The 15,785-nt window shown below is 37.9% G+C and overlaps 2 protein-coding genes across 2 annotated transcripts in view; one reads left to right on the top strand and one right to left on the bottom strand.

The window, feature by feature from the left end:
- Window positions 1-2,545, bottom strand: part of LOC147035365 (uncharacterized) — a 29,156-nt gene extending 26,611 nt beyond the window's left edge. Inside the window, exons 1-2 of the mRNA XM_085897098.1 lie at window positions 2,416-2,545; window positions 667-782 (exon numbers count right to left, since the gene is read on the bottom strand). Of these exons, the coding sequence (XP_085753224.1) occupies window positions 667-782; window positions 2,416-2,425 (126 nt within the window). The 5' untranslated portion in view covers window positions 2,426-2,545. The remainder of the gene's footprint in view (window positions 1-666; window positions 783-2,415) is intronic.
- LOC147035364 (tenascin-like) overlaps window positions 1-15,785 on the top strand; it is an 88,105-nt gene that overhangs the window by 6,245 nt on the left and 66,075 nt on the right. The window contains exons 2-3 of the mRNA XM_085897089.1: window positions 2,456-2,540; window positions 10,127-10,564. Of these exons, the coding sequence (XP_085753215.1) occupies window positions 2,456-2,540; window positions 10,127-10,564 (523 nt within the window). The remainder of the gene's footprint in view (window positions 1-2,455; window positions 2,541-10,126; window positions 10,565-15,785) is intronic.

The following is a 15,785-nucleotide window of genomic DNA, read 5'->3' as shown; positions in this document are numbered from 1 at the left end:
CGCTCCGAGGGTTATTTTCAGGATCGTCACTGAGCCCCGGACAGCCTCCAATATAGTTAGTTTGTGGTAATATTCCCGGGGATGGTTTGTACGATCTTTATGCAGTTCTTCTTCTTATCATTCGCATTGCTCCAATTATTACAGGTTCAAAATGAGTTAAAGTGATTTAAAGTTGGAACCTCATGTGGAAAATAGTTAGAAACATGCTAATGGTGAACTCCACATGTTATATTTCTTGGGACATCATGGTTTACCACTCCAAGACTTGCTCACAATTTTTAAAATAAATATTTGGTCTTTTAGTGAATATCCAGCACCTGGCTGGAGTAGAGCACTTACAAAAGCACATTTCCACATTGAAAAAGTTCAAAAATGTGCTCTTCAAAAATTATTGGGATCCAAATATGCAACGTACCAACCTCACTCCCCAGTCTGGAAGAATGCAAAAAATCACTTTGCATTGTGTGAATTGAAAAACGTTTAAAACTACCAATAATTTTGAACATTTTTTCCTATTAATAGCTCCACAAGGACCTTTAGGTGGACTGCCAAAAATCTCAGAATTTAATTGCAAAACAAACAGTTTGATGAACAGTGCTTTGATCATAAAAATAATTGCATTTTACATAGCTCCTTTTGCCAATGGATGCAAGCAGAATTCCTTACCTCACTTATCGAACCCCCGAACTTGACGAGGCAGCATGGTACAGATTGAGTCCCAACACAGCACTTGCTCCACGACCTGTTCGTAGCAAGTGTCGTCTGACACAGTCTCTGCCCTGCTGCTCACCAGTAAGGAGGTTTGCAGTCAGGAATAATAATATATTCCGACATATATATATATATATATATATATATATATATATATATATATATATATATATATATATATATATATATATATATATATATATATATATATATATGACTGAAAATAGGCAGCTCAGGAGACAGACAAATTCCATAACATAACACTCATACTGGTGCTTATCCAAATGTTGACTTGAATACTAATCCTAACAATAAACATTTTGTCTGTTCAATCTCTATCCCCTCTCCCTTCCCTCTGTGCTGCTGCCCCTCCAACAAGGTTGGAGATGGGGACATTAAATTGAGCTCCATCCAACCAATCATCTGTCCTGTACTTTTTATGTGTGTGCTATTTCAAAAACTAGCCTGGTGTTGGCTTAGTGGTTAGGGTGGCGGCTTGGGATCCCAGGATCCTGAGTTCAAGCCCCGTTGGCTGCTGAATTAACACCAGGGGGTTGACTCAGCCTGTCATCCTTCCGAGGTCGGCGAAATGAGTGCCAGTGTACTGGTCCCGGTGTATGCCCCGGTTAGAATAGGTGTACCATATCCCTGTGTGTCGTAAGAGGCGACCAGGGTTGGCGTCAGGAAGGGCATCCGGCCATAAAACATTGCCTCAAGAAAAAGCCAAACCCCTGCACAGCAGGGAAAAATGGCTGTAAAAACGGTCATTTTTTTTTTTATTTCAAAAACTGTTGAACATTTTGCTTTCATATTGCAAATTCCTTATTACATTATCTCAACCTGATTATATCAAGGCTGTGATTTGCTGAAGTTTGTTGCCCCGGCAACCATCTCAGTATCTTGGCTTCTGTACGCGATATTTCAAAAACCGTTCAAGATTTATCTTTCGTATAACACAGATCTATTCCTCACACCACCCAAATGGTGTGGAACCTAAAGTCTAGACCTGGAGACCTAGAGCTCCTTATTTCCATTACCATTAGTGATGTCACTTGGGTTTTTCCAAACAAATCACTTAACTGGGAAAGTAGCATGAATGTTTTTTTTTTTTTACTGCGACTGATTAAATATACACTTTGAAAAAAAGGTTAATTCAAATTGAAATAAGTTGTTTGACATTGTGGGTGAGTTTGTCAATGGAAGTATGTGGTGGTTATAGTGTTAGAGCCTGCAGACTTCTCCACCATTTGAAGAGCTATGTCCTGTCTCAATGCCCTGTATGTGTTCACTGGTTAGGTGTTACGTTTCAAGATAAGAGGTGGATGAGAAAAGCATGTCTAAGTATTCAAAATTTGACTATTTTGGTAAGATATTCTAGAAATACACTGACTTTGAAATCGAAAAAAAGAAAAGAAAAAAAGATGATTGAGAACATTTTACATGGTTGCCGAGTAAGTGAATAAAGCGGAGAGGTGAAAGTGCTCCAAGTCCCACCCCATACTTTCTGTGGATGGATACGTGGTGCCCACATCTTTGATGCCCACACATCGCAGAATTCACAGCATTTATGATATTTTATCATTTATGATATCGTACTCACTTTCTACAAATCTTGGCCTTTGCTCTATCTCTGCCCTGAACATGACCAGAATGCTTATGTTAATGAAACCCTAATGATAACCCACACCTTGGTCTTACTCTAACCTGCTTTCATTGTTTTCTTCCCCCACTGGTTTCTTCTTAGGCACTCTTTACGCGCCTTAAAGCATTAGAGGAAGAGGTCATCGAGCTCCGAAGAAGCTGTTCCACTTCACCCCCGTGTTGCCAAGGTAAGTTTATTGATGCTGTAAGGAAGACAAATTTTCATGTTTCATGAATGAATCTTTGTCAGACATCATAGTTATGCCAGGTAAACTTGAGCTTATTTAAGTAGGTTAAATAATCATATTCAAAATGTCACTCTTATTCAGATTTTGCACTCAGGATAAAGGCACAGGAGAATGTAATTTGGATGTTCCTATACAGGAGGTGTAGGAAACAGCAGACAAAGGCATTATTGTGAACAAACCAAAAGAAAGACATTTGCAGAGGGTTAAATTGCAATGTATAAAACTACTACTACTACTACTACAGGTCAGGTCAGGTATGGGAGCATGTGCCAGAACAGCACGTCGCTGCGTCCACTTTCCGCCGGTACTCCAGGGGCCTCCGTCTGGCCATCCCCCAGGCAGATGCCAGGCCCATCCCCATCTCCTTGAGATGATGGTCAACCTGTTGCAACCATGAGGTACGTGGTCGACCCACTGGCCTCCTCCACTCATGAGACTCCCTCGCTGAGAGAATCTGGTGAGCAGGATCAGAGTCAGGAAAACGAGCCACATGTCCATACAGCCGCAACTGACGCTCACGGACTATGCAGGTAACAAATCTCATCCGAGTCTCTCTCAGCAACCGCTCGTTGGACACAAAATCCGACCAGCGATAGCCAAGGATTCTCCGAAGAGACCCGGTACCAAAGGAATTAAGTCTCCGTCTCAGATCCTTGGTCAGAGTCCAAGTCTTGCACCCATAGAGCAAGACTGGAAGTACAAAGGACCTGAAGACTCGGACTTTCGTCCTCCCGCACAGGTACCGGCAGCGCCACACCCCATGATCCAGTGAATCCATGACTCCCCAGGCCCGACCCAGACGTCTATTGACCTCTGACTCGCAGCCAGCAGAGACATGAATATCACTGCCAAGGTAAGTGAATCTCTCCACGACCTCAACATCCTCACCACAAACAGACACAGACAGGACAGCAGCATCCAAGATGTCACCGAAAGCCAGGATCTTAGTTTTGACCCAAGAAACCCGTAATCCCAACGGCTCCGACTCCTCATTCAGCACCTCGAGGGCCCCCAAGAGGATGTCTAAAGTCTCCGCAAAGATGACTGCATCATCTGCAAAGTCAAGGTCCGAGATCTTGACATTCCCAAATGACGCACCGCAACTTGATCTCTCCGCCATCCTCCCTAGAATCCAGTCCATACAAGTGCTGAAAAGTGTGGGGGCAAGTACACATCCCTGACGAACTCCAGTAACAACTGGAAATAAGTCAGAGATGGTACCACCACACTTCACAGCACTCTCAGTACCAGAGTAGAGTTCAGACATCAGATCGATCAGTTTTGGTGGCACCCCACAAAGACCAAGAATCCTCCAGAGGACATCCCGATTCACTGAATCGAACGCTTTACAGAGATCAACATAGGCTGCAAGCAGCCCCTGCCGAAACTCTCGTCTGCGTTCGGTGAGGACACGAAGTGCAAGGATACGGTCAATCGTTGACCTCTTTGGTGTAAAGCCTGACTGTTCTGGACGCTGGTGCTCAAGCAGATGGTGGCGAACCCTATCGAGAATTATCCGAGCAAAGACCTTGCCCGGCACTGAGAGCAGTGTCACCCCTCGGTAGTTGTTGCAGTCTTGGCGATCACCCTTCCCTTTCCAGAGAGGGACAACAAGGCCCCTCTTCCAGTCAGTTGGGATGATGCCTGTGTTCCAGGCAGAGCACAAAACTGCATGCAACGACACGAGTGCAGCATTTCCACCAGCCTTGAGAAGTTCGGCATGGATGCCACAGATCCCTGGAGCTTTGCCCCGTTTCAACTGGTTCACCGCAGCCCGTGTTTCCACAAGCGAAGGTGGACCACAGTTGATTCGAGGGTCAGCAACAGGGATTGTAACACCCTTGACATCCAACTCGACAGTTGGGGGATCAGCCTGGTACAACCGCTCAAAGTAACCGGCCCAGCGGGCCTTCACTTCAGACTCCTCTGTCAAGAGCCTACCACTCTCTGCTCGAACTGTAGTGCTCCGAGGGATGGGCTTGGATGAACGTAATGCGCGAATTCCCCTGTAAGCGGGACGAGAATCACCTGTCCACAGGTGATGCTCTACCCCCTCACAGATTCCTCGCACATAGGCCTCCTTGTCCACCCTCAGTGCACGTACAGTTTTATGCCTCAGCTCCCTGAACAGCTCAGCTCTGCCATTCAGCCTGGCCCTGCGACTCTGGTCAATGGTATCCAGTGTCCCTTGAGAGACAAAATTCTTCTTTGCCCTGCGGTGAGCTCCAAGGCATCCACCGGCAACATCAAGGACGGTGGTCTTGAAGGCGCTCCACAACTCCTCAGGACCCTCCAAAGCACCCAGACCCCCCAAGTGTCCACTCAGCCTGTTCGCAAACTCCTCAGCTACTCTCTCATCCCTGAGCTTGGCAACATCCAGCCTCGGATGGGATGGTACCATTCTCCAGGATTTAAGGTGCAGCTTTAGAGTTGCTACAACAAGCGTGTGGTCAGTATTGAGGAACTGAGCACTCCGGTAGACCCTGCAGTTCTGGATCATCCTCCAACGACCGTCAATGAGGACATGGTCAATCTCCTTTGCCACACCGCCAGCGTTGGAATACCAAGTCCAGCGATGAGCTTGTGGGTGCTGAAACCATGAACCAGCCACCCTAAGTCCATGACTTCTTGCAAAGTCAAGGAACTTAGTGCTATTCTGGTTCATAGTTCCTGACCCATGGGGACCAACACACACCTCATAACCGTCCCTATCAGTTCCAGTCGATGCATTGAAATCCCCCAAGACTAGAAGTGTATCTCGTCTGGGGCACTGATCAACCACAGACTCGAGTGTGGCGTAGAATGCATCCTTCACGGTGAGATCACTCGCCTCAGTCGGAGCATAAACAGAGACCAGGGAAATGACACCGAAGGAGTGACGAATCCTTAATCTCATAATACGCTCGTTGACCGGTGTTACCTCAATTATCATTGGGGTCAGCTTATTGGACACAGCTACAGCAACTCCTTGGGTATGGTAACCATCAGAGCGACCAGACCAATAGTAGGTGTAACCACCCACCATTATCTCGCCGCAATCCGGTCTCCGAACCTCAGAGAGAGCTGCAATCCCGATGTCCAAACGCTTGAGCTCAGATGATAACAGAGACAGGTGATCATCCTCTCTTAGGGATAGGACATTCCAGGCACCCACCCGAAGGGACCGCCTCAGGTTAACCCAAGGAGACCGCCGTCTGGTGGACGACACCTCAGCACCACTCCGACACACTCTCCCGCAATCTGACCCAGGGATGTTACCCCGTGGTTTTCCTCCTATCAAAGATTGGGGGTCCCGAAGGCTTTGCCCCAATCCCGTCATCCGGTGAGCTGCCCTGCGAAGGGAAGCTGCACAGGAGGTACTCCCACGGAGTGGGTTTTCAGATTTTTTTGCGTTTTTGCGTTTTGCGGAATGAAGGGTTTTACGGTGGCCGGAGTGCAAATCCTGCCACCAACCTCCTAATAAGAAGTGACCCAACTGCAGGAGGACGTCCGCAGACACAGTTGGGCACTAGATATGGATGGCCGTTGGCTCACAAGGAGCTCCTCCGCCCTTTGACAGGTTTTGTTTTTAATCCTGCTGGGTGTCCATATCCAAACACCCTCCTCACCAGAAAACCTGATGGGGGAGACGGTTTAGTCGCCGCCAACCCCACCATGGAACAGGTTAGTACAGGTTTACATGGTACCTGTAGCAGGTCACAGATCGAACCTGACCTGACAAAGATCGAACCTGACAAAAACCTGACCTACTACTACTACTACTACTACTCATTTAATTACCATTTTCCCATATTATGGGGTTGGTCATTACAAATTCATACCAGTATTGCCTTGTAAACTTGGGATATGTAAAAACATCGACAAGACACTGAAGTTTTTAATCACTCACAATAGGAAATATCATGGAGTACAGTGGTGCTCCATATCGAGGGATGATACGGGGAAAACAGTGGATGCCAATTCAAATGTGTATCCAATGATAGACAGTTAAACGACTGTAGAGTGAAGTCACAAGCATTTAAAAGCCATATCTTTTATTCTGAGCATTTTCTGGACTTCGAAGATTTATTTTTTCTATCCACTGTCAAGGCTATGAGAGCTAACGCACAGAACGTACAACAAGGGGAGCAGGAAAGGAAAAAAAACCACTGGAGAACAGAGACATGAGAAGATCTGTGCAAGGGAGAAGGATGGGGCGGGGTACACGATGTAAACAAGATGGACACTACAGGGACTTTCAGGTCCTTATACGACAGGGACTTATAGGAAGGAAAGCAGGGCATTGAAATGTTGTGTCATTCCTTCCTTGTTTGGTTGTTTTTTTTTGAGATTTCATCCCTCTGTGTTTTTCCATTTTTCTTAAAATGTTTTCTTTTCTTGTAATTTAGAGAGGTGTGGGTTAAATAGTACTTTTTCAGTGAAATGAATTTCCACAAAGCTGCAGTTATACTTGTTGACTTGATTTGAATCAAAAGCACAGGAAGAAAATGAACAAATTTTTTGCATCATTGAACATAATCTTTTCACAAAAACAATGTGGTTGTTCTCAAGAAGTTCCATATTCGAAAATACTTAGCACTATCAACTATCACAGGTGTCCAGCAAGGCAAGCATCGAGTCTAATATGTTTCGACCACTATGTGGTCTTCATCTGGGACTATGCAGGCATCTCACACCACTTAAGTACCCTCCAAATGGAGAGTCAGGTTACTGCAATATTCAGATGAAAACCATTCAGTGGTTGAAAAGTCAGACCTGAGCCTTGCTTTGATGGACAGATGTGCTGAGAGGTGTTGCTTAAATTTTTGAACATTGTTTTTTTGGTGGATTTATATAGTTTAATCATGCATTATTTATTTCTGAATTTTTGATATTTATTAACACTTACTGCAGATATGTAATTTGAGTTGCCCGTCATTTGTTTGCTGAATGGCTTGTAGGATAATTTTGAGGTATGTGTACTCACCTCTGTACTGTCTAGCCTGGGTTAGAATCTTGACCCAGCTATAAACAGTCACCTGATATTTGGCAGGCAGGGCTAGACATCAATGTGTGTGCCATCCCTTGGAAGGACTATAAACTGGTTGTCCCATCTTCTAGCATTAGTTAGTGGGTGTTAAAAAAATCCCACAGTATTCTTCGCAAAGAATGGGTGAGTTCTTGACAGTATCCTGCCCAAATTTCAAATCCATGCACTCTCAGACGAGTACATTTCATCAGAGTAGCAACCCATCAAGGATTGTAACCCCCATAGCCAATGGAATTGCCTCGCAGCCTCGTGTGCCTAATGGCGAGAGTGTGATAATTGTCTGATAACTGTTCCCAATCGCATTCGATCTTGCAGCACATGCCAACATTTTCTTTCAATAAATAAGTAGATATAATTAGTAAGGAAATGCCTAAATTTATTTATTTATTTATTTAAATGCTTAATTAATTTTAATTTATATGTACACCTTGATATACTTTTTTGACATGTTTAGACTATTGTAGGAACCTCGTTTTGGGATTATTTGAACACTCCACATGTGCTGTGTGGTTTTGTGTGTGTGGAGATGCACAATTTTGTGTGTACTTGTTATGCCTTCCCAGGCAAAAATGCTGCAGTTGGAACTATAGTGTATGAGAGTTGTACTCTCATATACTATAGTTGGTAACAGGTCCTACAACAGTAGTCTGCAGAGAATTACAACAGGAAAGGAATGCTGTTTTTGCCTGGGATGTTGGACATCAATAAGTGTGGTCATAATGAAATATTGATGCGTTAGATTGAGGAAATTTGATTGAAATTCCCAAATCGTGTCTTGAGGACAGCTGTAGAGACATTGCTGCTTTGGTTTGGTCCACATTTGATTTTGTTCAATAGCTTTTGAATGTATAGTCTTATTTAAAGCATGTCGTTTGAACAATTGCAGGACAACAATACCCACACAACCCACATCTTGGACTTGCATATGTCTTACTTTTAGTGTGACACAAACATTGTCATTACGAGTTAACACCATTCTTTTCTACCTACTGTTTGCGTCATGCTCTGTTAGTCCACGATTAATTTTTTTCTAGGGTTTTAATGAAACCACTGTTCTTGTACACATATATTTGATGCTCCGATTCTTGCTCGTGTAGGTCTGATCAAGTGTGAGCATGTCATCTGTGTTCAATAAATTATTGTTCAAGTGCACTTATCCCTACCCCCAAACCCCCCAAACAAGAAATAAACACACATAAACTGAAAGAAACATATTCCCAATATCATGAAGGGCTGTGCTTTGCACCACTTTTCCCTTCCTCTCTCACCCCAATAACCCCACGTTTTTCTTTCCATTTTCGTTTTTCTTTCCTTTTTTCCAATGCTACCCAATTCTTCCTACCTCACCCTATCCTTCCTTCTTTCCACCCTCCCTCCCCACACCCCTCCACTCCAATCTCTGCCACAATCACACAGCATACTTGTGTTAGAAAGCACTGCTGGAGTATCAGTAGTTTCGTAGAAGCAGATTTGACCAGGTGAGATGGGCTGAATGGCCTTTTCTGTGCTTAATAAACTGTGTAACTGTGTAACATCCTTCTTTCATTAAGGTTAAAAGTGGGAACACTGATAGAATGAAATTCTGAAAGTATTTCATCACTGAGATTATATCTGTTACTTTGCTTTTCTGAACAAGTTTTAACACTTGATTTTGCTAAAAGAAAAAAAAACAAAAAAAAAAAACAACAATCATTCTTGTGTTAAAAAAGGAGAAAACTTTCAAGGAGAGGAACGCATTGCTCGGTTAGTGTTCCCCTCTGAATCCCCGGCTCATGATGCAGAGAATGAGATCAACTAATGTCCTTTCCCTGCGTGCGCATGATTTATGCACAAGCTCCACCAAGAGCCTTAAATCACTTTTTTTTTAAAAAAAACCCTCATTCTACTCAATAGAGGTGGCTGTTCCCACTTCAAAAAAACCCCCTCATTCTACTCAATACAGGTGGCTGTTCTCACTTCTCACATTACAGCGTGTGCCGCTACACTGCAAAAAGTTTGTTTCCTTTCCAAAGCTTGTGAAACTTCAAACCTTCAGCAATCATTTTGAGCCAGCAACAAAGAAATGATAAAATGAAATTCCATTGTAAAATGACAGAAGGTGGTGCATTTATGTCACATTGTTATTTGTCATTCCAGTGTTTTATAGTTTGGCAATAACACCCAACTTTGATTGTCCCATGTGGGTAGTGATAAGTTGTGCAAAAGGAGTTATGTAAATACCACTCATTTGAGATGAATATTTTGATAAGGTAAGGTGTATAGTTGTTTAAATGTATAACTATCCTTGTGATATTTGAATGCTTTATAAAATGAATTCATACGTCTCATCTCCTTCTGGACTTGGTTGTGATTGTTTTTTTGGGGTTTTTTTTTTTAATATTTGCATTATTAACACGTTTATTATTAACATTTCCAAAATCATTAATTTATAATGTTGTGAAGGGAGAGCGACTGTACTTATTTCAATTCCATTTTTCATTCCCAACCTTGTACGCAGGATCAGAATGCAAAACAATTATGGACGAGCAAACAAGCTGCCCTGGTGGATGTAAAGGAAACAGAAAGTGCTTTGCAGGAAAGTGCACATGCAATGCTGGTTTTGCCGGAGAGGACTGCAAGCAGGAAGATCAAGCATGCCCTGGGGGCTGTGGACTGAATGGGAAGTGTGTTGAAGGCATCTGTGTGTGTGATGTGGGTTATAGTGGCCCTGGCTGTGCCATAGTAGCAGAGAAGAACCAAGGATGTCTGGGACGGTGTGGCATTCATGGAACATGTGTGAAAGGAAAATGTATCTGTGAAGCTGGCTTCTCTTGGCCAAACTGTAATTACCAAGTAAGTGAACTGGGTTGCCGTGGTGGTTGTGGTCCACATTACCGCTGTGAAGAAAACACCTGTGTTTGCCGAGATGGTGCACCTTGTATGTTACCTCTTGCTGGTACGTTGACCCACACCAAGACGTTACAAAAGTCCTATTGATTTAATGAAGCACCATATCTAACTATATATTAATTTTTTTCATGTGCATTAACTTTTACATTCTAACACACACACACACACACACACACACACACACACACACACACACACACACACACACACACACACACACACACACACACACACACACACACACACACACACACGTGTATATATATATATATATATATATATATATATATATATATATATATATATTCTTGAAGAAATTGTTGGTATGTTTATTGCTTTCTGAGTTTCAATGATTCAAAAGCGGGAGCCTATTTCTAGGACATTGACTGTATTTTGCGTAACCGAAGAGCATTATCATGAAGAACATTTGGAGTTAATTCCAAAGACTTTGTCAGTAATGTCCACACTCCCTGCTAGCAGTATTTACGTGAAGTTTGAATGACTCTGTTTTGCTGTTCCATTCCACCGTCTGTCTGTGAACAGATTATGGTGGATGTCCTGGCTGATGGTGTAAGTTGATGGATGTTAAAGCTATAAATGGTGTCTTTTGCAAAGAGTTAACTGGCACCCTGAACAAATGACAGATTCCTGCCCAAGTCATCTTCACTGGAATGTCAGGCCTGGCCAGCCCATATGTGAAAGATTTAGGCCATAAACTTTTCGTTGCAGACCCCACAAATTGGCACGAATTTGGCCCATTAAATAGATGGTAGCAGTAATCATTTCTTATGCTCATCTATGTACTTTTCTCATGATGCTGGGACCCCAGGTGAAAATGACATTTTCTCTTGATTTGTTCATTTATTGCTTAAGTACATATAAAAATACATTGATATCTTCTGACACGTTTTGTTCCTGCAAGAAATATATTTATAAGCTCCAAATTGAACCCTACATCGTGTACTTGGAGGTGTACCCGGCATTGCCCAGTCTATTTTTTGTGGGGGCCTAAAATACTTCCCTACACCCACGAAGGAATGGGGTTGGGGGTAATTTAATATTACCTTTCACATACCTATAAAGGCTTAGATACTATAGAGTAATTAAAAAAAAAACACCAAAAAAACGAACTTTATTTATTTTTTTCAAAATTTTCTAATTTTTATTTTTTTTCGAAACCACTCCTTGGTGCTCAAACATGAACCTCTGAAAGTTTGACAAACATCTGTTCAGCCATCTCTGAGATAACTGGTGACACAGACACACAAACGGCTCCCTTATTGTATAGATGAAAAGGAAAAAAAAAAGTCAAAATCTTTGAGGCAATTTTGTTGATATATTCACAGAAACCCAAACAAGCTTTACAGTGCAAAATACTCTATTTTTTTTTTCTGTTCTCCATGTCATTTGCGACCATGTTTGATCGCAGATTGTCTCCTCCCTTAGATTTCACCTCTAAGCTCTCTAGCCTGGGTTGGAATCTCTACCTTGCTTTAAACTGTCATCCTGGTGTATCGCAGGTACAGCGATGCATCATTGTGTTTGTGGTGTTTTGTGAAGACATTAAAATGGGTGTCCCTTCTGCTAGCATTAGTTGGTTCGTGGTGTCCTTCAAGGGGTTGTGAAAGATCCCATGATGTCTTTCAAGGAGAGTTGGGCAAGTTATTGTTGGCACCCTTGCTGAATTACAAATTCACACTCGGTTACACTGCTTGCTATTCCCGGTGTGTGCCCCGATTCAGAATCTGCACACCATATCCCTGCGTGTCGTAAGAGGCGACTAAAGGATTGGTGGCAGGAAGGGCATCCGGCCATAAAGAAAAAACATTGCCTCAAAAAGAGAACCATGATTGAAGACTATCATGGGACCTTAAAATGGGACAGTAAAATGGGTCATGGGACAGCAGGGAAGAATGGCCTTAAAATGTGTGTGTGTGTGTGTGTGTGTGTGTGTGTGTGTGTGTGTGTGTGTGTGTGTGTGTGTGTGTGTGTGTGCGTGCGTGCGTGCGTGCGTGCGCGCGCGCGTATGTGTGTTACACTGCTTCCTATCTAAGGGTGTGGTTGCTCTCTGGACAGCAGCTTCTATGTTATAAACAAAATGAGCAGGTGGTTCACATGCTTCATGTGAATAGCCTTCCTCACATTCAAAAGCCAACAAAACACACACCTCCTGAGGTGTAAAATGACAACTACAAAGTAGTTCGCTGTGATAACATGCATGGCATGTGGATTAAAAAGTATCTGCTGATTTTCTTCTTTGAGTAAAGTAAGTTTATAATATATGAAGGACATTCAAATAGCTCCTGAAATGAGAAACTCACACTCATGCAATAAATGCATATCTATTTTGTTTTAATTTTATCAGGATATATCATGAGAAGGGAATATTTTCCTTACATGTAAGTATATATATATATATATATATATATATATATATATATATATATATATATATATATATATATATATATATATATATATATATATATATATATATATATATATATACCATATATATATATATATATATATATATATATATATATATATATATATATATATATATATATATATATATATATATATATATATATATATATATATATATATATATATATATATATATATATATATATATACCATATATATATATATATATATATATATATATATATATATATATATATATATATATATATATATGTATATGTATATATATATATATATATATGTATATGTATATATATATATATATGTATATATATATATATATATATATATATATATGTATATGTATATATATATATATATTCATATATATATATATACATATATATATATATATATATATATATATATATATATATATATATATATATATATATATATATATATATATATGTATATATATATATATATATATGTATATATATATATATATATATATATATATATATATATATATATATATATATATATATATATATATATATATGTATATATATATATATATATATATATATATATATATATATATATATATATATATATATATATATATATATGTATATATATATATATATATATATATATATATATATATATATATATATATATATATATATATATATATATATATATATATATATATATATATATATATATATATATATATATATATATATATATATATATATATATATATATATATATATATATGGTATATATATATATATATATATATATATATATATATATATATATATATATATATATATATATATATATATATATATATATATATATATATATATATATATATATATATATATATATATATATATATATATATATATATATATATATATATATATATATATATATATATATATATATATATATATATATATATATATATATATATATATATATATATATGGTATATATATATATATATATATATATATATATATATATATATATATATATATATATATATATATATATATATATATATATATATATATATATATATATATATATATATATATATATATATATATATATGGTATATATATATATATATATATATATATATATATATATATATATATATATATATATATATATATATATATATATGGTATATATATATATATATATATATATATATATATATATATATATATATATATATATATATATATATATATATATATATATATATATATATATATATATATATATATATATATATATATATATATATATATATATATATATATATATATATATATATATATGGTATATATATATATATATATATATATATATATATATATATATATATATATATATATATATATATATATATATATATATATATATATATATATATATATATATATATATATATATATATATATATATATATATATATATATATATATATATATATATATATATATATATATATATATATATATATATATATATATATATATATATATATATATATATATATATATATATATATATATATATATATATATATATATATATATATATATATATATATATATATATATATGGTATATATATATATGGTATATATATATATATGGTATATATATATATATATATATATATATATATATATATATATATATATATATATATATATATATATATATATATATATATATATATATATATATATATATATATATATATATATATATATATATATATATATATATATATATATATATACATATATATACATACATACATTTACACTAATAAGTGTGTCTCCTCCATAACTCCAAAACCATGAAAGCTTGCAGCCTAAAAACTTCAAATGCATACTCATGGAACTCCAAGGGAGTGTATAAGTGAAAATGGGGTGTTTGGCTGAATTGAAGCATCCCTTTGGAATATAATTAATGACTTTATTGAATTATATCCTTTACCGGGCGTATCCTCGGCCAGCTCGCTCTCAATGGAGTCTTTAGGCGATTCTTTGGATCTGAATCCGCCATGTTTTTTGGCCTGCTCAACCATGCCTTGGCTTGCAACAGGCTGCAATGATTTAATAACGTCAGTTTTAGGTTTTTTTGCTCTCCTCCCTCATATTATTATTGATACCTATGAATCACTGGATACATTGCAATGCTCATGGATGCCAGCATTCATGGATTTATTTTCATTACAACACATGCCACAACCTTGAGGATCTCTTAAACTAAGCCAGATTACAAAATTTAAGCACCAGAACTGAACGTAGCAGCAGTTTTGACTGCCAAAAAAGTGTTCATTTGTCCAATTTGGACATTGCTTGGACGTTTCTGGGTTCATGGGTTTATCGACGGCAATCGGGAATTGCTTGCGTTTTATTGGAGTGCTTGCTTGAGTGAGTGAGCCACTTGCCGAGTTCCCTACAGTTGATAGCGGTACAGTTCATTTCCTGATCGGGATGTACAGTCGGCAGATACTATATAAGGTAGAGATACGTGTAAACTGTACAGCACACATGGATGTGGTACATATGGGCAGATTTGGATCTGTAGAGACTCTCTGGGTGTCTGGGTATGCCATGCCTATTACAGGTGCCGTGGTGGCAAAGTTTCATCCCGTATCTTATGGAGGTTTTATCAAGTTCTCCTTTGTCTTCGCGACTGTTTGTGAAGTCTTTGGTTATCGGGTTTGCTTTACAAAAGTTATATGTTTCTCTTTGTGAGTTTCAATGCAAAATATATTTGATGACA

Source organism: Eptatretus burgeri, chromosome 1 (assembly GCF_056783735.1).
Source record: "Eptatretus burgeri isolate ZD-2024b chromosome 1, Ebu_testis_v1, whole genome shotgun sequence".
Taxonomy (NCBI): Eukaryota; Metazoa; Chordata; class Myxini; order Myxiniformes; family Myxinidae; genus Eptatretus; species Eptatretus burgeri.
The sequence above is the reverse complement of the archived record's forward strand: the minus strand, read 5'-3'. Positions and strand labels throughout refer to the sequence as shown.